This window comes from Chiloscyllium plagiosum, chromosome 21 (assembly GCF_004010195.1).
Source record: "Chiloscyllium plagiosum isolate BGI_BamShark_2017 chromosome 21, ASM401019v2, whole genome shotgun sequence".
NCBI lineage: Eukaryota > Metazoa > Chordata > Chondrichthyes > Orectolobiformes > Hemiscylliidae > Chiloscyllium > Chiloscyllium plagiosum.
The window spans coordinates 26,112,652-26,134,051 of record NC_057730.1 but is presented as its reverse complement, the minus strand read 5'-3'; the positions used below and the strand labels follow the sequence as shown (position 1 = coordinate 26,134,051).

The following is a 21,400-nucleotide window of genomic DNA, read 5'->3' as shown; positions in this document are numbered from 1 at the left end:
AACGCAGAACTAGAATAGAGGAGTAGAAGGACGGGAAGGAATAGGAGGTCTTGGTGTTCATGTGCAAGCTGGAGTATAGATTGGATGTACAAATGGTTGAAATAAACATGGATTGGAAGAGAATTAAGAAAAGAGATAGAGAGAGAAGAGTGAGAATTAAACTAAAGTGGCACATCTCAAGCAGTGGAATGGAAAAGAGGCTAAGTGAGGAATGGTGCAGGAGACCAAAGAGCAGGTTTGACCATTAGACAAACTGTAGTCAGGCTGAGAACAGACGAAGAGGACTAAGTCGGGAAAAAGGTGGCAAATTGGGATATTGAGATCAAGGTAAATGGCCTGACTGGGGACAGCAATGCAGAGGGACAGACATTGTATTTGGAATGGAACAGAAGGTCAGAGATTGGCTTGGGGAGTAATATTTACTGTAAACTTTACTGTAGTTCCAGCCTGACCATTAAAAGTCTATTTGTTCCGGCAGAACTTTATTTTAAGGAAATATAGATCAAAACCATTTGCAGACTGAACTGCAAGTTATCTCTGGCTCGTCAAATGAAACACTTCTGTACATCAATTTGATTGAACCAATTTAAACAGAAACTGTGAAATAGTAAAATGACTTTTAAAATGAGAGTAGCATGTCTTGATATTACAAAATAAATCTTTTTAAAATGATGCGGTACTAATTAATTAAACATACAAATCTTTGTATGTACCAGTTGAATGTGATGCTCGCTAGCTGGTAATTTTCGATTTGGGTTTCCCAGTATAGCAGGATCACAGTAGAATTGGTCAGCAAGGCAGGGCATCAGCATAATCCGATTGCAAGGTTAAAACTGAAGCCAGCTGTACTTCGATGGTAATGTGAACTTACATTTTTAGGCAGCTGTCTGACCGATTTTCACTTGTTTGACTGTGTCATGTCTCTGGTGCTTGTATCCAACAGCAGGGTGTAAGTAACAGCCTCCATGCTGCATATTGCAGTTTGAAAAACACATTTTATAAAAGCAGTGCTTAGGTGCAAGCAATCAATCCCTCTGCAGTGATTGTGAATGCCTTTTCTTTTAAATCTCTTCACATTTATTGTAAATCTGGATTGTCTGTACAAACCACAATCAAGTCCAGCTGTGGTGCAAACAAGAGAAATGTCAGAGGATTCAATTCTATCTGTGAAATAATGATGTTTGGGTGCATTCTCCAGATGGAATTCTTGGATATGTTGTAGGAAATGTGATTCAGAAAAAATCCTACCTCCATCCTCTCGGGTTATTGCTGGGGGGGCCAAGTAATTCAAGCAGAAAATGTTAACTTTTTAAAGCATTTAGTCAATGTGATTGTTCCAATCTCATTTAGAAGCGACAGTTGGCCACAAATCTATGCAGGTTATTTGGCCTAAACCTTTCCCTAGTGGCTGAGGGATTTTTGCCCTCCTGACTCTCATGCAGATTTTACAGATCAAGATTCTGCCTGTGTTCTGTGGGCTCAGGATACCATCTGAGGTCCAAAATGGCATTTGTGATGCACTTGTCATCTCCTGACTGAAAATGCCGAAGTCTGCAAGTAATGGCATGTGCTGAAGATGTCAGCTCTGCCTCCAAATGTTTTGTTCAGACCCATGGTTCCTGTACATAACTGTAGGACAGGAAGAGCGACTAGAAGCATTACTAAGGAGGGCAAGCTGCTTGAAAGAGGAGGAGGAAGAAGAAGAAGAAGAAGGACTCTCAGCAGTACTCCATATCTGCCATAATTTTTATCGGGGAAGTATCCAAGTTTAACCCAGCCTGAGGTAAAATGTTCCTGAACTCTCCACTTCACTAGGGAAATGTTCGTCGAAATGTGTCAGCTGTTGCAGCAAGCTGTCCCAGAGTGGGGGGAGAAAGGACTGCTATTGCCTGCAAAGGTGACTGTTACCATGACCTTTCAAATATTGGGCTCATTCCAGAATGGTGCAGACGATATTTACGATATCTCCTAGGTGATTGTCCACGGTTACACTAGGGGGTTCACTGTGTTCTGTTCAGAAAGGGACAAAATCAACTTAATACAAAAGACTGCTGGAGAACACAAAAAAAAATTCCATTTAATGTGCCACTCTGAAGGGTCTCTGTAGTGTTTGGCAAAGTGTGTTCCAAGATTTGTTGTAATAAGCAGCATCCTGTGCAACAGTGCCATCATGAGGGCATAGCCCTCACAATGGGCAAAGCAGGAGGAGGCAGTGAACACATGCCTTTTGGGGCCTGGCTGTTCATGATTGATGCAGTGCTGGTGAAAGCGATCGTAATTCACCATCTACCAACAGTCCTAAACCTTAGCTTCCCTCTGTTTCCAACCTCATGGCTGCAATACCACCAGAAAAGCTGCCACGGGGCAATTATTCAGAACTCAATAATCAGAACCTTTCCATATTCCATTCAAAAGACACATAATCCCTTGTGCATTCGGCATGCTTGTTTTCTATGTGTCTTTTGCCTGTGCTACTGCTTCTGTGTAGTGCTAACCCAGTGGCTGCAACATGGCAGCTGCAAAGCTATTGACATTGCACATGGTCCTGCAGAATGATCTTGAGCAGGTTTGGCTATACAAAGCCCAATATTGATGTTAACAGTCTGGGCTGTCTGATGGGAAACTGCAATGAGAATTGGAAGAGTTACAGTGCTGGGAGGACGGTGCTGTCATCCTTGCAAACTGTTATCTGCCATTATGTCAACAGTAAGGTGAGCTTACATGATTTCAGTTTCCCCAAATCACACAGACTTTGTGTATTTTCTGCCTGTATTCTGAATAAAGCTCAACTGCTGGCTGTCAGAAAAGGAGAGGGACATTAATCACAGGCCTTGTGCTGTTCCTGGCCCCTGGCCTTGCTCCCAGCTCCACTACCACTGGCCCTCTGAAGTTCCAAGCTGCAGTTATTGGGTGTGGATGTAGCATTGTCTCCCAGGTCCTGGCCATCAAATGCTGCATCTGTGTTTGATCTGCAAGTATTCCTGCGGAATTGGCTGCTATTTTCATGTTGAAATGGATGGGCATCAAAGCCTTGTTGAACACCCTGTACCAAGTTAGAGCCAGGCACCTCTCTGTTCCTTTAGTGGCCACAGGTTTTCTCTTAGGCCCAAGCATTTCAACGTGCAACATTTTCCAAAGAGAAGTCTGCAGTAGAAATCATGGACATCATTGCCTTCTGGTTAACTGGCACCTCAGCTACCCCAGCTGCTGATACTTGCGGCTGTTGTTTATCACATGGAAATCCTATCATTGAGCAACCCTCTAAACTACACAAGGCATCTGTATTTGGGAGAATTAGTGACAATTTCTCTTCATCATCATTGTCTTGCAGTTTGCTGACCCACTACTGGCTGTGTAGTATCCTTGGTTTCCTGAAATGTGACAGACATGGGTATAAAGGTGTTTTGAGGGAAGAAGAGTTGGGGTCAGTGATAAATACTCACCAGCTGCAGCTGAACCGATTGAGAAAGGAGAAGTGAGTAGATTGAGAAAGAGTATTAGGTGTGAGTACACAGTCAGCTTTGATGGCTTTACTTAACCCCGCCATTGACCATGGCCTCAGTCATGCCCCCTTCAAAGATGGAGATTCCCCCATTAGGGTAAAGATGTATTGGGTTTTCTATCCCCTAGTCCTTAGGTGCTGTTCCCTCGAGTTATGAGCCAACATCTACTGGAGAGAGCAAAGTATGTCAGTGGGTGTTCTAAATCTCTTTCAGTGTGTGTGCAAGATGTGAACTGCAGTAACAGTAAATGCACAGATGAAACAATGAATCCAATAATAAACCACAATTGATAGTGATTATTGGTAGATGAGGTTATTCTCTGATCTTGAGCATATAAGTCAAGTAACTTAACATCTTGTGGAACCAAATCTGGATCCTCGGGTTCTTTACTGTGATCACAATGTGCATCTGCCCCCATTCCTTCTCACAGTTTATCTCAAAGACCTCATGGTTCTCTGTGGATAGTACCTGCAAGAAGATCTTCAGTACTGCGATAGGAAAAACTTGATCACACTGTTGCACTATTTATCCTGCTCCAGATATCTTCCTCAGCTCTTCCATCACTTGCTGCAGCAATTGGACAACATAAAAATAAAGTCATTTGTTGTCTGTATTGTAATAAGCAAGAAGACCTGTGATGATATTTGTGTGTTAGAGTCTTAGTCAGAACAACGACAGACAAAGTGCAGTTGCCAATTAGTGACTTATCCATTCACAATAGTAAATAGCACCACAGTCACCAGCACAATTTATAAGCCAACTCTATTGAGGTGAGTGGTGCATCTTCAGCATCCAGGTGGCAAACTTTAAAAAAGTTAAGTTGCATGCTGCCAAGAAGACTCATGGTGAATTAATGAGATGAAACAGGGAACCATTTTAAGGGAGAGCTTTCACTGCATCACCCAGTGCATTAATGTCAGACCAATACCATAAACTCTTGGTGCAGGTTACAACAGCTGTTTTTTTTTCTCAATCCCACACCAGCCCTTCATATAGATCACTCATACGATATTCCTGTTCTCCCACCTATCAGGGAAAGCTTGTGACAAGGGAATCAAAGTCATCATTTGATGGTAGCTTGTTGTCTCAGATGTTCTGGAACCAAGTAGCAATGCTGAAAGTCTACCTTCCATCACCAAAGAACATTCTGGAAATGCAACATTACCGATCAATGTAGATTTAAAATGAGAATTACTTCTGACTTACTGAAATCTTTGGCACAACCTGTAGGAGTTAAGAATCCTACACAATACATAAACATGTTTATATCTGGGAAGGTTAGCCATTTATTTAAAAGCTCCTCACACCTTGAACATTTAGGAGATTTATTTTGAGTAACTGTGCTGCCTAGAGTGCTAAACATTTCTCGCACCCTTTCCACAGATAATCAAAATCCTCAGTAAACTCTGTCAGTGTTGAAACGCTAATGAGTAAGTGAAACAAAATGATATCCTACCCTTGACCTTGAAGAATAAATAATTATTATTCAAGCTGCAGTCTGTCTCCAATAGACACAGCTGACAAGTCACACCAAGAATAGCAATGACAACTTACAGTGAAACCCTAAGGCACTGCACTGGAGAATTCTAAATCTAGTATCATAGAATTATAGAATCTTACAGTCCAGAAGAGGCCCTTAAGCCCATTGAGTCTGCACCAACAGAAAAAAACTACTCCAGATCCGTACTGGTCAGGACCGAGGGTGGTGGTGGAGGGTTACTTTTCAGACTGGAGATCTGTGACCAGCGATATGCCACAAGGACCAGTGCTGGGTCCACTATTCATCATTTATATAAATAATTTGGATGTGAGCATAGAAGGTATGGTTAGTATGTTTACAGGTGACACCGAAATTGGAGGTGTAGTGAACAGTGAGGAAGGTTACCTCAGAGTACAATGGAACCTTGATCAGCTGGGCCAGTGGGTCAAAGAGTGGCCGATGGAGTTTAATTTAGACAAATGTAAGGTGCTGCATTTTGGAAAAGCAAATCAGGGCAGGACTCATACCTTAATGGTAAGATCCTAGGGAGTGTTGCTGAACAAAAAGATCTTGGAGTGCAGGTTCATAGTTCCTTGAAAGTTGAATTGCAGGTAGATAGGATAGTGAAGAAGGCATTTGGTATGCTTTGCCTTTATTGTTCAGAGCATTGAATATAGCAATCGGGAGGTCATGTTGTACAGGACATTGGTTCAACCACTTTGGAGTATTACATGCAATTCTGGTATCCCTGCTATAGGAAGGATGTTGTGAAAGGGTTCAGAAAAGGTTTACGAGGAGTTGCTAGTTGAGCTATAAAGAGAGGTTGAATAGGCTGGGGCTGTTTTCTCTGGAATGTCGGAGGCTGAGGTGTGACCTTATAAACATTTATAAAATCATGAGGGGCATGGATAGGGTAAATGGGTGAGGTCTTTTCCCCAGTGTGGGGGTGTCCAGAACTAGAAGGCATATGTTTAAGAGGAGAGGGGAAAGATACAAAAGACATCTCAGGGACAACGATTTATGTATAGGGTGGTGCATGCACAGAATGAACTGCCAGAGGAAGTGATGGAGGCTGGTACAAGACAACATTTAAAAGGCATCTGGGTGGGTATATGAATAGAAAGGGTTTAGAGGGATATTAGTCAAATGCTGGCAAATGGGACTAGATTTATACAGGATATCTGGTCAGAATGGACGAGTTGGACCAAAGGGTTTGTTTTTATGCTGTATATCTATATAACTCTGGTCACACTTTCCAGCATTTGGCTCATAGCTTTGAATGTTATGACATTCAATGTCCATCCAGTACTTTTTAAAGGTTGTGAGGCTTCCTGCTTCAATTACCCTCCCATACTGTGCATTCCAAACTCCCAACACCCTTTGAGTGACGAAAGGTTTCTGCAAAACCTCCTACCTTTCACCTTAAAATTACATCCCTTGTTATTGATCTTTCAGTTAAGGAGAACAGTTGCTTTCCATCCACCCTGTCAATGCCCCCATAACCTTATACACCTCAACCATGTGCCCCTCAGCCTTCTTTGCTCCAAAGAAAACAATCTAAGTTTATCCAGTCTCTTTTCATAGTTAAACTGCTGCATCCCAGGCAACATCCTGGTGAATCTCCCCTATACCCCTCTCGAACAGTGCAGTGACCAGAACTGTACAAAGTACTCCAGCTGTGCCCTAAACCTAACCAGATTTCTGGACAGCTCCAACATCATCTTCCTGATCTTATAATCTATATCACGATTGATAAAGGCAAGTGTCCTGTATGCCGCCTTAACCAGCCTATCATCCTGTCCTGCTGCCTTCAGGGATCTCTGGACAAGCACTCCAAGATCCCACTGTTCCTGAACTTCCTGGTGTCCTGCCATTCATTGAGTACTACCTTGATATGTTATTTGTTTCGAAGTGCATCACCTTGCACTTATCAGGGTTATTCCATCTGCTGCTGATCTGCCCATCTATATCCTCCTACAACCTAAGACCTTCTTGCTCACTGTCAACCACCTGGCCAATCTTTGTGTTACCACAAATGTACTTATTATCCCTCTGATATTTTCTTCTATTTGGTTTATATCTATCACAAACAATTTGGAAACCAGCACTGATCTCTGTGGTATACTACTGCACACTAATAACACAAACAGCATTCTACCATCAGCCTCTGTTTCCTACCATTAAGCTAGTTTTGGATATAACTTGTCAAGTTCTCCTGGATCCACGTGCTTTTACCTTTTTTATCAATCCCCCATGTGGGACCTTGTCAAAGGCTTTATTGAAATCCACATAAGCAGCAACAACTGCACTACCCTCATCTATACGCCTGGCCACCTCCTTGAAAAATTCAATCAGATTTGTTAGGCATGATTCCTTCTGACACAGTCATGTTGACTATCCCTGATTTCCCTGCTCTATCTCAACCATCTTTCTTGAAGAGTAGAACTATAGTACCTGTCCTCCAGTCCTCTGGCACCTCCCTGAGACCAGAGAGAAGTTAAAAGTTTGGGTCAGAGCCCTTATAATTTCCTCCCTCATCTCCCACAGTAGCCTAAACCCCGTCACAGAAGGAGACATTGGCATTGATGACCGAAACCTTGGTCAAAATAAGTTTCAAGGTGTGTCTGAAACTGAAAAGGGATGATAGAGAAGCAAAGATGTTTAGGAAGGGAATTCCAGAACTTAGGGCTGAATTTTACCAAAAATCAGCTAATTGTTAACTTTGGGGAACTTTGTGGAGTGTTACTCTCTATGAGCTCCATCAGGTTATCTCACAACCTTCTATGCAGCCATATGTCACTGTGGCACTGCACTCATGCTTCCTTGTGGGTGACAGTACTCAGCACTGCCAGGAGCTTATGATGTGACAATCTTAACACAGTGTTTATACAAACTACAGCTGTCTGCACCTTGGGACAGCCAGCAATGCTGTCAAATTCCACTGTTTAAGCTGCATTGACATGGTCACAAGTAAACAAATGGAGCAGTGTGATCTGACACAAATTGCATCAGTAATGACCTTGATTCATATTCTAATTGAGAGATTCCACACAGGTACACAGTGGATCCTTGAAGCAGTCAGTTGCATACAAAGTTAGTGCAGCTGTTACCTTGATGGCCTTTGGTGGGATGGCCACCTACCCCTTAAGGTCCTGATCCAGCAGATGATACCATTCTTTCACAATATCTTGGGTCATCCTCAGTCTGCAACAGAAACAGAGAAACTCTGAGCCCCATGTATCTCCTTGGCACCTAGAGGACCTTCTGCTATGATTTCTTCATTTGGAGACTAATCATCTGCCACTGGAAGTTCCTGCTGGTCCTCGTCTGTCTACCATAGTTGTTCATCCTCAATTTCTCTGCATCTTCAATGTTGCCTGAATGATGATAATCCTGTGACTGGATCCACAGGTCATGGATCCAGTGAACCTGTATGAGGAATATCAGAAACAGAACATGTTCTTAGTAATGTGGGCAGCAAACATTCTCAGAATACATGAGTGACAGTTAAACATAGTTCTCTATGCAGTGTGGCATGGAGGATTGTGATGAGGAGAGCCATAGAATGTGTCTATTTGGATTGTTGACATAGTGAATTGATTCTAATGGATGAATATAAGCCATAGCATGCAAATGTAGTCAGAGATTGTAAATACATTAGGATTACTGAAACTTTGATCCCCCTGCCACCCCTTGCATCACCCAAGAAAGACAGCTTTACAAAAGATCATTTGGCAAATACTTGCAGTCCAAGGTGAAAGTAAATCAGGCATAATCCTATTGGTACTGGATAATTGTTTGGATAGAAATAATGCGCAATAGTAAGGTGAAAAAAGCAGGAGACTGGCAATAGTAATGATGCTCATTTGAAGAACTGGTAGACTCACAATGGACTGAATGGCCGCTCTGCGCCAAAATACTTCATTGATCCTATGATTCAGTAAAAGGTGTCAATATTTGCTCGAAACTGCAGCATTAAAATGGATAACTGTATTCCAAGTGAGTCAGAAATGTGCTGTCATGGTGCGATGAGGCAGGTGCATGTGTGATTTCAATCTCTGAGGTAGGAGAGGGGTAGTGGTTGCTGTTCGTGGCCCATGTTTGAGGTATCAGGGAATGCTGGTCAAGGTGGAGACCCAGAGGCGTGACTGGTGAGTTGGAACCACTGGGTGTCTGCTTTCATGTCACAAATTGTCGTTGTCTAGACTCTCTCGGCCACATCGGAAAATAGCAACTGTATCTAAAAGAGGTTTTTCTCTCACCATCAAGAACCTAATTTTAATGATTTTCCCATATTTTATCAATGGATTAACTGTTGCCATGACATTTGGAGGCTGGGAAAATTCGACTCTTAATGTTCAGGCAGCTAAAAGGATGGTCACCAATGGTGGAGCAGTTAAAATTGGGAATGTTGAAGAGTCTAGGATTAGAGAAATACAAATATCTCAGAGGATTGTGGAAAGGGGGAAGATTATAGACATAGAGAAAAACCAGGCTATGGAGGGATTTGAAACAGGCGAACCTTAAAATCATGACTTTGCTTAACTGGGAACTATTCAGTTGGAAGAAAGTATGGGGGAAGGTAACGGGTCTCATGGGCTAAATGAATTGGACCGAGCCTGGAAAGAGAAACTGAAGAAAGATAAGAAGAATCATGGCTGTTAGTTATTTTTATTTTATGTAACATGCTGTTTTTTCTACTTCCTCTTGAAATGATTTGCAAGAAACACCTAACTTTCCTTAGATATCCCTTTTGATGCCTCATTAAAACCAATACTCTCCATATTTTATACTTAGGGGTTGGTTAACTCAGTTGACTGGAGAGCTGATCTGAGTAATGCCAACAGCATGGGTTCAATTCCTGTACCCAGCTGGGGTCATCATGAAAGTCCAGCCTTCACAACATCACCTCCTACCTGAGTTGTGGTGAACCTCAGGTTAAACTCACTACCAATTCTCTCCCTACTAATTATTTTGTAAATTAAAATGATTAACTAATTTATGAAAGGACAGTGGCGACGTTACCTTTCATAACTGCACTAAATCTAGCTATTCCATTTTGCCCCCTTCAGAACATAGATGCCGTGAATTTCTTTTGTGACTACGAGGAAAGCCGGGGAAATTACTTGGTGGACGTTGATGGCAATAGGATGCTTGACCTTTACACACAGATCTCTTCAATCCCCATTGGTAAGGACTACATTTTATACTAGAAACTCCATTCAACAGAAGAGGTACTTTTAAACCTGATTTCTTAGATAAATGTCTTCAGGTAAAATATCATTATTCACGGAGATTACAAATGGGCTAATTTGCAGGGACTTAAATCAATGATGTACCTGTACCAACCATTGAAACTTTCATATACTGTTCTTCTATCTTTGGAACATGATTGAGATTACCAATTGTGCTGAATTGTTCTCAAGGGAGTATGACTATGAGAAACCATGGTGATTTTTCTGATTAACAACTGCTGGTAACCCATCAGGTGTCCATTGAAATTGGCCTGTAGACTATACTGGTATAGGAGGCAGCTATAGGGTTCTGGGCTAAAGTGTTTCTCATTTGTATTTCATTTCTTTGCCCATCTTCTCTACACTGCACAATACTTAGAATTGCCTGCCAGCCAAATCATGGGCTATTTAATGTTAATCTTGGTTTTAAATACTCACGTAGACCGTTAGTGACCTACCATGATCTCCTTCTAGTCTTTTAAACTAAAAAGACTTGACAGCGTACCCATCAAACACTGCCTGGACAGGGATAGCACGGTGTTAGATATAGAGTAAAGCTCCTTCCACTCGTTGAACTAAAAGTAAACTGAAAGTAAAGTTCTCTTGATTCTTACTAAAACAGGAAGTCAAAAATACTAATAATGAAGCTGTGCTGGGACACCGTATCGAAATCAAACATAAATTAATAGTTGAATGGAAGCTTTTATAGAATAAAACAGAAATGCACTAAATTAAAATAACAGTGTAGTGAGATGCTGCACTTCAGTCCCTGAGTGCACACCAGTCTCTAAAGGTCTCTTACCTTACCAGTGATCATCGCATGCTCCCTCTCCAGGGACACCAAGCAAAGTTGAGTTGATGAACTTTTCAACTAGGGAGCTTTTTGAAATTCATGTATAGGATATGGGTGTCACCAACTAGGCCAACATTTATTGCCCATCCCTATAGCACAGCTAAGAGAAATCCACATTTCTGTGGGTCTGGAATCACCTATAGGCCAGACCAGGTAAGGGTGGCAGATTCCCTCCCTGAAGGACATTTGTTAACCAGATGGGTATTTCCCCCAACAATTCCATGGTCATCATTAGACTCTTAATTCCATATTTGTTATTGAATTCAAATTCCACCATCTGCCACCAGTCCCAGAACATTCCCTGCATCTCTGTATTAACAGTCTATTGATAATACCACTAGGCCATCACCTCTGCTGCTTTTGTTGTAGGTCTTTCTGCCCTGACACCACTAGCTGAAGTGTGAGCCACTCCATGAACATTTCAAAATGGCCATCACAGCAGCTGGGAGCAGGATACAGCCTGTCTTTCCCACCCCATTTGGATTATGTAGTGTATTTCTAAATATACCCTTGCTTGTTACTGTAATTGCCAATGATAAAGGAGAAATAAAACAATGATCAAATCTGAGAACAAGCTCTGAACTGGCAAATATCCCACTATGACTAATTACTGGCTGTGGAAAAGTCAACTGCTGCAGCCTCCTGAAATAGTTATGATCAGATTTGACAGCCTGAGTCCAAATACTAAACCCTATGGCAGGTGCAAAAAATGTTTTTCTCTAAACATGTGTTTAACAAAACTGAGAGTATTTAAATATGTCCAAACTCACCATTTCTGTCAATCTTAGTACTTGGTTAAAAACACTCAAATTCTTCATTTGAGTCAATTCCATTTTTATTTAGAGAATGCAAACCTCTGAAGCCAGGTGATAACCTCCTCATTGGCAGAGTCTAACGTAATCCATAAAGGGTCTATTGCACATTATTGTTTGTGTCTTTCCACAAGTCTATGAGGGGTTTGCACTGAGTCCTGGTGGTGGAGGGTTGGATGCACAGAGACCCTGGGATTTTTGTACGAGTTGAATATGAATGTTAACATGAGGTTTTTCTCATTCTCATGGAAATCTGTCCAAACTTTGTGAAGAAAATCTGTTTTCACATCAATATCCAACACTGTCCATGACAGACAGGCAACATTAACTTTCTATAGAGTATAACTTTCTATAAAGTAGATCATATTCAGTTTCTGAATTTTGGAATTCCTGACGGATCATTTTTTTCAACTATTCATCTATCAACCTAAGCAGCACCATCAGTCTGTAACTGTCCATAATCATCAGTGTCATTCAGTCTGTCGTTATTCTGCAAATAAACAAAATAACTAATTAAATTCAAATCTTAAATAAAAATCCAAGATATAATAAAGTTCAACACCATCTCTCTTCATCCAAAATAAAATATTGATTGGAAAATCTTATAAGCAATGTGGTCTGTGGCAAGATCTGTGTTACAATCAGATAAGATGGTCCCTTTGCCCAAGCTGCATGAGATTCTCCCTTAGGCAGAGACAAGTTCTCAATTGACACTATGTTGCTTGTTAACAATCCCACGTGTCACAAACAGCAATCTTACCAAACCTGCGGTGGGAAAACTCAACATGAAATTCAGTGAGGCACAGCAGGTGGGAGAGAGGAGAAGAAGGGCTTGTAGGGCCCACAGCTGACATTCATGTACATGCTTTGACTTTTTCATGAAGGCTTGCTTGTCTCTGAGCTTGTTAATGAAATTCCTCATCACCAGGAACACAGGGTCATCTCCTGCCAGGGTCTGAGCAAGTACCGCCTGTCTGATTGCTAATAGCCTGAGGTGTTTATCCCTCAGCTATCCGTGCAATTGTCGGTGTGAGTTTTTCAGCAGTTTCCTGTTCAACACTCCCTTCACCTATTGAGCCCACTGACATTTTGGTAATATCACTGGTGAGGAGTCTCATCCTTGCAATGGTTCCTCCATGCCTTGAATGGCGTCTTACTCTTGAAAAGATTGAGGAGGTCTCCCTCAAGGACATGGATGCCTCTTGGCTCATATCCATGGCACACTGACTGGAAACTGCAAAAGGCAGAAAGTGTCACAGCCAATGGTTAGAGATGGCAACCACTACAAATCGCTATGTACCTGGAGAAAGTCAGCATTTCAGTATTGCTACAAGCTGTACTTATTCAGTGATAGGAACATGGATGTCAATACACTTCCACAAGACCCAGTCTTCTCCAGCTAGGGCAAGTATCCTCTCTCCATGAGGGAAAGGACTCTGAATTGGAACCTTTCCACCAGTTCATCTTCATTTGGTCAGTTGCTAGAATGACATTATGGGCAGAAAAATGGAAAGTGAATCAGTCTGCATTCTATGCTGTGATAATCATGTAAACTTTGGGTTCTACACAAGTGAAGGTGGCACATCTGTTAGTGGTGTTCTACATGAGGTGTTTGAGAGAGTGAAAGGGCAATGTAGAGGGTTATTAAGGTGGGAGGATTGGGGGTTAAGGGAAGTGAGTAAGGGAAGATGTTGCATGCAACAAAGAATGTGGCAGAGCAGAAGCCTTGGTGGGAGTCAAGTGTAGTAGCAGAAAAAAAAAGTGAATGTGAGGTAGCACAAAAATAAGTATGGCACTTACCATTGTAGAAGAGAAAAGGTCATTGATCTTCTTGAGGCACTGCTGTTCAGCCCTCCAAACTCTGGACAGGGTACTGACCTGGGTGGCAATACCTGACCAGGCAAACGTCATGCGGTAGTGCATGCTCCTCTGTCTGTCCTACAGGAAGAGGACAGCTCTCCTGAACATGATCCCATCAATCAGGACCTTCAGATCCCATCAGAGAAATTCAGGGCCACATTCCCCTGTCCAGTCACCAGCCACGAGCAAGGCACATGCCAGCATTCCTGCAGGTGCAAGCTCTTGCAGATGGTGCAGCCACAAGGAATGCTGGTATCTTGATGAATGTGCGATGAGTGGAAAGCTCTTGTAAGAGTGCATAGTAAGATGGAACAGAGGCAGCATTGTGATACACAGCATTGGATCAGCAGCAGCAACTAACTTGATGTGTTTGGTAAGACAGGTTGAGAAAACCCATCTGGCCTCACTCCTCCAAATCTGACAAGATTTTTACTGAGCCAAACGAAAATTAAGATTCCATCCGATGTCATAAGACTATCGTTACACAATCCTGAAATTTTGCTTGATTAGCACTGTATAGAATGCAGAATTGATTTATTTTCCATTTTGCATAGATGAGTGGAATCCTGCTGGAATTCACTCTCTCAGCCTCATACTGAATAATTTAAATAATTATTAAATTATTTACTAACTTTACTAATGTAAAAATCAAGAGATATTTATTTTGATCTTGAAATTCAAATCTTCCTGTACATTAACTTTGACTCAAAATATTTTATATCCCATAGTTCTGTTTTTTGCCACTATGTAGTGCATGATAGATAAGATATTCACCCAGAAATTGCACATTAGATGTTTGAACAAATCAGGCAGCATCATCATCTGATGGATCTAGTGGAACTCTAAACAACAATTTCTGCTACAGAAAGCACACATCTGGTTCAAGCTGAAAATAGGATCTCTTTGCTCCAAGTTGACAATTAAAAGTCAAATCAATTTGTTTTCAGTCCTGGTTATTTGAGGAGTGTGAATGGTGTATTCTTTGGATAAAATGTAATGTATGCCGATTGATAAGCAACATCTTGAATTTAATATTCTCATCAGTTTGCACATCCTTCCAATGCCTCACCTCACTCTACCTCTGCAATCTTCTCCAAAGCCAGTGACAGACATTTATCTTGACCACACCAAGATATCTGTACTCCTCCATTTCTGTCCTGAAGCCAGAGGTTTGCTGTAACTTTATTGTGTATGAAAATGTCCATTTTAGTTCACTCAGGATAAAATCGATAACATTTCATTTAAACATGCAAACAACATACAGGAATGATAAAGAGAATTCTGCACGCACTGTCACCTGTTGTCTGTTTTTAAAATGATCTCCACACTTTTTTTTATTCACTAGTGGGACATGGGTGTTGCAGGCTGGCGAGCAATTATTGCCTGTCTGTAGTTGCCCTTGAGAAGGTGCTGGTGAGATGCCTTCTTGAACCACTACAGTCCACATGCTGTAGGAAGACACACAATGTCATTCGCAGTGGATTCCAGGACTTTGACCTAGCAACACTGAAGGAACAGCAATTTATTTCCAAGTCAAAATGGTGAGTGGCTTGGAAGGGAATTTTCACATGGTGATGTTCCCGTGTATCTGCTGCCTGCAATGGAAGTGGGCATGGGTTTAGAAAGTGCTGTCTAAGGATCGTTAGTGAATTTCTACAGTGAATCATGTAGACAGTACACACTGGTGCTACTGAGCGTCAGTAGTGGTGCTAATCAAGCGGACAGCTTTGTCCTGGAAGGTGTTAAGCTTTTTGAGTATTATTAGAGCTCATCCAGGCATGTGGGAAGTATTCCAACACGTGCCTTGTAGTTGATGGACAGGCTTTGGGAGTCAGGAGATGAGTTATTTGCCACAGTATTCTTAGCCTCTGACTTGCTCTTCACGCCATTGTGTTTATGTGATGATTCCATTTGGGTTTCTGGTCAATGGTAATTCCAAGAATGTTGGTAATAGGGTATTCAGTGATAGTAGCACTATTGAATACCATGGGGCAGTGGTTAGATTGTCTTTTGTTGGAGATGATCATTGTCTGGCAATGCGTGTGGCATGAACGTTAGTTTCCTCTTGTCCACCCAAGCCTGGATATTGTCCAGGTATTACTGCATTTGAACATGGACTGCTTCAGTATCTGAGGAGTTATGAATGGTACTGAACATTATGCAATCATCAGTGAACATCCTCACTTCTGACCTAATGATAGAGGGAAGGTCATTGAAGCAGCTGAAGATGGTTGGGCCTAGGACACTACCCTAAGAACTCCAACAGAGGTGTTCTGGAGATGAGATGACTGACCTCTAACACCCACAACAATCTTCTTCTGTGCCAGGTATGACTTCAACCACTGGAGAGTTTGCCCCCTAATACTCATTAATTCCAGTTTTACTAGGACTCCTTGATACCACACCCAGTCAAATGCAGTCTTGATGTCAAGGGCTGTTACTCTCAACTCACATCTGGAATTCAATTGTTTCACCCATGTTTGAACCAAGGGCGGTTTGAACCAATGCAATGAGGTCAGGAGCTGAGTAGACCTGGCAGAACCCAAACTGGGCATCACTAAGCAAAAAAATCCCACAGTAGCCCTGTGGGTAAATGCAGTGTGTAATGTGCTATTGAGCCAAGAATTCAGCATTGTTCCTTGGTGGTCAGACTTGTCAAATGATCTCAACTATGTTAATAGAATGTAAAAGTTAGTTGCAGTATCATTTTGCTGAATGGGGAAAATCTGCTTAGGTTCTTGCATTTACTTATTATCTACATGTCCACTGCTAGTATATGTGCATGAATATAGGATTCAAGGATATTGAATTCATGCATTTTCTTTTAAAAATTAAAATGACAGGATAGATACTATAAGCTGAACATTCTTATGTAACTTAGACTAACTGAATCTGATAGGTGATGCTTCCAGTTTGTTATGTAATTTTAATCAGCTGGGAATGTTTTCAATGTTTACAGCATAATAGTTCCTGTTTCATGGATTGTTAAATAGAAAAGTCACCAGTGAAAGAGTAGGCAGTGACAATAAAAATAAAATCACTCACGCATCACAACTCAATGAGAGAGGACATGGTACACTGCACCAGAAGAAAAACACAGGAGAGAGCAGTGTCTAACATTAGGCTGGACTACAGAGAGGAAAACAGAGCATTGATAGACAAATGTTAGGCGTTTGGCAATATTAAATATTATGTATTCAGCCCTAGTATAATAAAGCATGGCAGGCCTATTAATAGATAATGCAACAAGCTGGTGTATGTTTCAATGCACTTTGTGTAGAGTTTGGAGTTTAGTCATTGGTGGACTTATTCTGTTTCATCATGTTGAATTCCTAATTACTACACACCTAAATCCAGCATAAAATTAAATAGAATAACTTACTGTAGTTATTTCTCCCACAGATATAGAACATCGTACTTTTCATGGTCATAATTAGTTGGCAAAGTGAAGCAGTTATAAATGTGATTCTTTTCTTTGGTAGTTATTGGCTTCACAAACATTACTCAACCAAGGTGAAAGTTCCTTCAGGCTGTCAGGTTTGCCTGATTTTCTTTTCTGGACTTACATCACATATTAGCCATGATCCCATTGAATGATAGGCTCGAGCTATCCCTCTCAAAAGTGGAACATGCTAACTGAGGATGAAGTAAAGAGACTCATGAAGCTGAGTTAAATGATTGCATAAGCTAGCTTGCCAAAGTTAAAACACAGTTGTTGAACCCAACAGTAGAGCTATGAGATTGCAGTGCAATGTTGCAACATTATACCTCCAGCTGTAGTCCAGTATTTTCCATAAGAAGAAAAGGTGGTCAAGATTCCCACTTAAAGGATAAGCACCAACGTATGAACTAGGAGATTAATCCATTCAGTTATATTCAATAAGATCATAACTGATCCCTGTTTGTATTTTGAATTCCAAATTCAGATATACATCAAATAGTTTTTGACTCCCTTACCTAACAAGGCTCTGCGACAATAATATAAAACTGCAGATGCTGGAGTTCTGAATCTTCTCTACCTCTGCATTGAAGATATTCAGTGACACCTTTGTCACCATCATCTAAAGTCACATAAACCTTGAATAGAATACTCTGTACATCTCCTTTCTGAAAGGGAGACCTCTAATTTTTAAATACTGCCCCCCGCCCCCAGTTCTGTACTGCCTCAAGAAAAAACATCCATTCCATGTTCACCTTATCAAGACTGATCAGGATCTCACATTTCAATAGAGTCACCTCTCTTTCTAAACTCCAGTTGGAATAAATCCTATTGGTCCGACATTTTCTCATAACATAATCTATTCATAGAACCTAGAACTGTAAAACATAGGAATGGGCCGTTTTGCCTACGATGCTGTGCCAAACAAGATGCCAAATTAAATTTACCCCTTTTGCCTGCCCTTGTTCCATATCCCTCCATTCCTTGCATATTCATGCATTTATCTAAAAGTCCCTTAACCTCCCCTATCGTATCTGCCTCCACTACCACCTCTGGCAGCACGTTCCAGGTGTTCCAGCTATTAATCCAGTAAACCTCCTCTGCATTAACGGGAAATGGAAGAGGAGGGATCAAAGGAGGCAGAGGATTGGATTACTGTCAAAAGCAGAAAGAGGAAACCTCTCAAGGGCCCCAAAGCCACCCAGCGAAGGGGGAAGCGACACCTACACAACGAGGATACAGGCAGCTCTTCCGACGGTGAGGACGGGCGCAAGGAGGTTTGTCACCAGAGGAAGAGACAGAGCGCCGTAAAAAGGGAAAAAGGAGGGCAGCACTGCCCAAGCAGGAAAAGACGATCCCTCTGAGGGGATGGGTAAAGGCCTCCCCCCACCCGGTGAGAACCAAGAGGTACCCACCGGCCCACAGCTCCAAGTAACTGGGAGCAGCGGTCCTGTGACAGCCCCGCTGTCAGATGGAGAACTGGACGGTGCGGACCCTGGTCCCGACCTAAAGACACCAGAGCGGGGAAATGGCTCCAGCGTGGAGCCGGACAGCTACTTCAGCCCTGGGAAGGTCTAGCAGTTTGCCGTGACCACGGGAATGCACACAGCCACACCAGAGGGGCAAGACCAGCAGCAAATGGACACTGTTAACCTCGTAAACTGTTAAAATGGGGTTAAAAATTGCCAGCATCAATGTGCGTAGCATCAAATCGGCTACGCGATGTGTTTCTACGATGGCCTTCCTGGCCAACATTAAAGCCAACGTCCTGTTTCTGCAGGAGTGTGGGATACCTCACCTCAGCAGCTACAGGAGATGTTCGAGCTTGTGGGCCCATGGGCCGTCAGTTAGGTCAGGGGGCAACGATAGCCGCGCCTCCGGCCTGGGTATCCTGTTGCGAGGAGGCAACTTCACCATCTCTGAGGTTAAGGAGGTGCTGGGCGGGCGCCTCCTCGTCGCCGACGTCATGTACAGGAATGCTCCCCTGAGACTGATTAATGTGTACGCCCCAGTGGGTAAGAGCGAACGGTTGGCCGTCCTGCAGCAGCTTCCACTGTTGCTGGCTACATCCAGGCCGGTCATTCCGGCCGGAGACTTCAACTATATTATTGATGCAGATGGACGATCTGGTGGGGGAGGGACAGTAAACTGGACGCCACGTCCAGAGCCCTGATGGACACAGTAAAAGATGCCAAGCTGCACGACATCTTCAGCACCCCTGCAGATGGAGCGTAGCGTAGATACACCTGGTCACGGGCAGACGGGTCTATCCGCTCAAGGATAGATTACCTGTTTGCGTCCCGATCGCTCTCCGTCAGATCCACTGACGTCAAGCCGGTGTTCTTCTCTGTCCACTGCCTCCTGCTGGCCGACTGTCACCTACAGGACGAGCAGCGGGCTGGTAAGGGAACGTGGAAGCTGAACACAAAGCTGTTGACCCCGGGAAACATTGAGGAGCTCAAGAGGGACAACGCAGGTTGGAGAACCGTGAAGCCCCTCTTTGAGTCCCCAGTGGACTGGTGGGAAACAGTAAAAGGGAACATCAAGAGGTTCTTCATCCTCAAAGGTGTTCAGGAGGCTAGAGAGTGGCGGGGAAAACTGTCCCAGCTCCAGGAAAGTGTGCAGAACTTGCTCCTGCTGCAGACGATGGGGGTGGAGGACCTCAAGGAGGTGAAGGGCCAGCAAGCCTCGCTCTTTGCCTCCGAGGCCTCCAAGATAATCTTCCGGTCCAGGGTCCGCTCGATGGAGCAGGGCGAGACGTGCTCACGTTTCTTCTTCCAGAAGGTTTCACAAAGAGAGCTCCGTGCTCAGCAGCCTGAAGGAAGAAGATGGCTCTATCATGTCATCTCAGGCTGACGTCATGAGGATCAGTAAATCCTTCTATGCCAGTCTGTATGACGCGAAGCTGACTGACAGTGCGGCCTCCCAGTCGTTCCTGTCCTCTATTATGGAGGTCTTAGACAACAGAACATGGGAGAGGCTGGATCAGCCGCTATCTCTGGACGAGCTGACCAAGGCCCTCGAGTCCTTCGAAAAGAATAAAACTCCCGGAAGCGACGGCTTACCGGTCGAGCTCTATTCCGCTCTGTGGGACTTGATTGGCCAGGACCTGCTGGAGGTGTATGTCAGTATGCTTCGGGCAGGTACCATGAATGAATCCTTGAGGAAAGGCATCATCACCCTCATCTACAAGCGGAAAGGGGAGAGGGAGGAACTCAAAAATTGGACAAAATTCTGTCAAAGGTGATCGCCAACCGGGTCAGGTCTGCTCTGGGGTCGGTGATTCACCCTTACCAAACCTGTGCTGTACCGGGCAGGAAGATTGCTGAGAGTCTCGCGCTCCTCAGGGATACGATCGCCTACGTGCAGGACAGAGGGTTGCTACAGTCGCACTCCGTCGCGGGAAAAAACCTGGTCATCAGGTGTGAGGCACTGTCATTGCTATTATACGTGGCACAGGTCTGGCCTATTCCCAGAACCTGTGCTGTTGCAGTCACCCGGGCCATCTTCCAGTTTATATGGAGGTCAAAGATGGACCGGGTCCAAAGGGACTCGCTGTACAAAGATCTGGGCAACAGGGGAAAAAATACACCCAATGCCACCCTCACCCTGATGGTCACCTTTGTGTGTGGCTGCATCAAGCTGTGCGTGGATCCCCGGTACGCAAACACCAAGTGTCACCACGTACTGAGGTTCTACCTGTCCCCGGTGTTGCAAAGGATGGGCCTGGCCTCACTGCCGCAGAACGCTCCGAGTAGTTGGACCTTTCCGTATCACCTGTCCTTCGTGGACCACAAGTCCATCTGGAAGTGGTCAGCACGTAGTGTCCTTGAGACCCTTCCGGAAAAGGAGAGGGCAGATCCTGTCGAGCGGTTCCCTGAGCAGACTGTCAAAACCATTTGGCAGAATGCCTCATCGCCAGAACTGTCCAACAAGCACCAAGACATGGCTTGGCTGGTGGTGAAAAGGGCTCTGCCTGTGAGATCCTTTATGCACGCCCGAACTCTCAGCCGCACCGCACGCTGCCCTCGAAGCGGCGGCGTGAAGGACGCTCTCTGGGCGGTCCGAAACCTGTTGATCTTCCAGCTGAAGGAGTTGACCCCGACTGAGTGTTGCAGACTGGCACATTCCAAGGTCCAGGACTACGTGTTGAGGGACGCGCTGAAGCTTGGAGCAGCTGCCGCCAAGGCGCGGTGGGGAAAGACCACTGTGTAACATC

The 21,400-nt window shown here is 43.4% G+C and overlaps 1 protein-coding gene across 1 annotated transcript in view; it reads left to right on the top strand.

Moving 5' to 3' along the window:
• Window positions 1–21,400, top strand: part of abat (4-aminobutyrate aminotransferase) — a 177,373-nt gene that overhangs the window by 87,043 nt on the left and 68,930 nt on the right. The window contains exon 5 of the mRNA XM_043711576.1: window positions 10,056–10,173. Coding sequence (XP_043567511.1) covers window positions 10,056–10,173 — 118 coding nt within the window. The remainder of the gene's footprint in view (window positions 1–10,055; window positions 10,174–21,400) is intronic.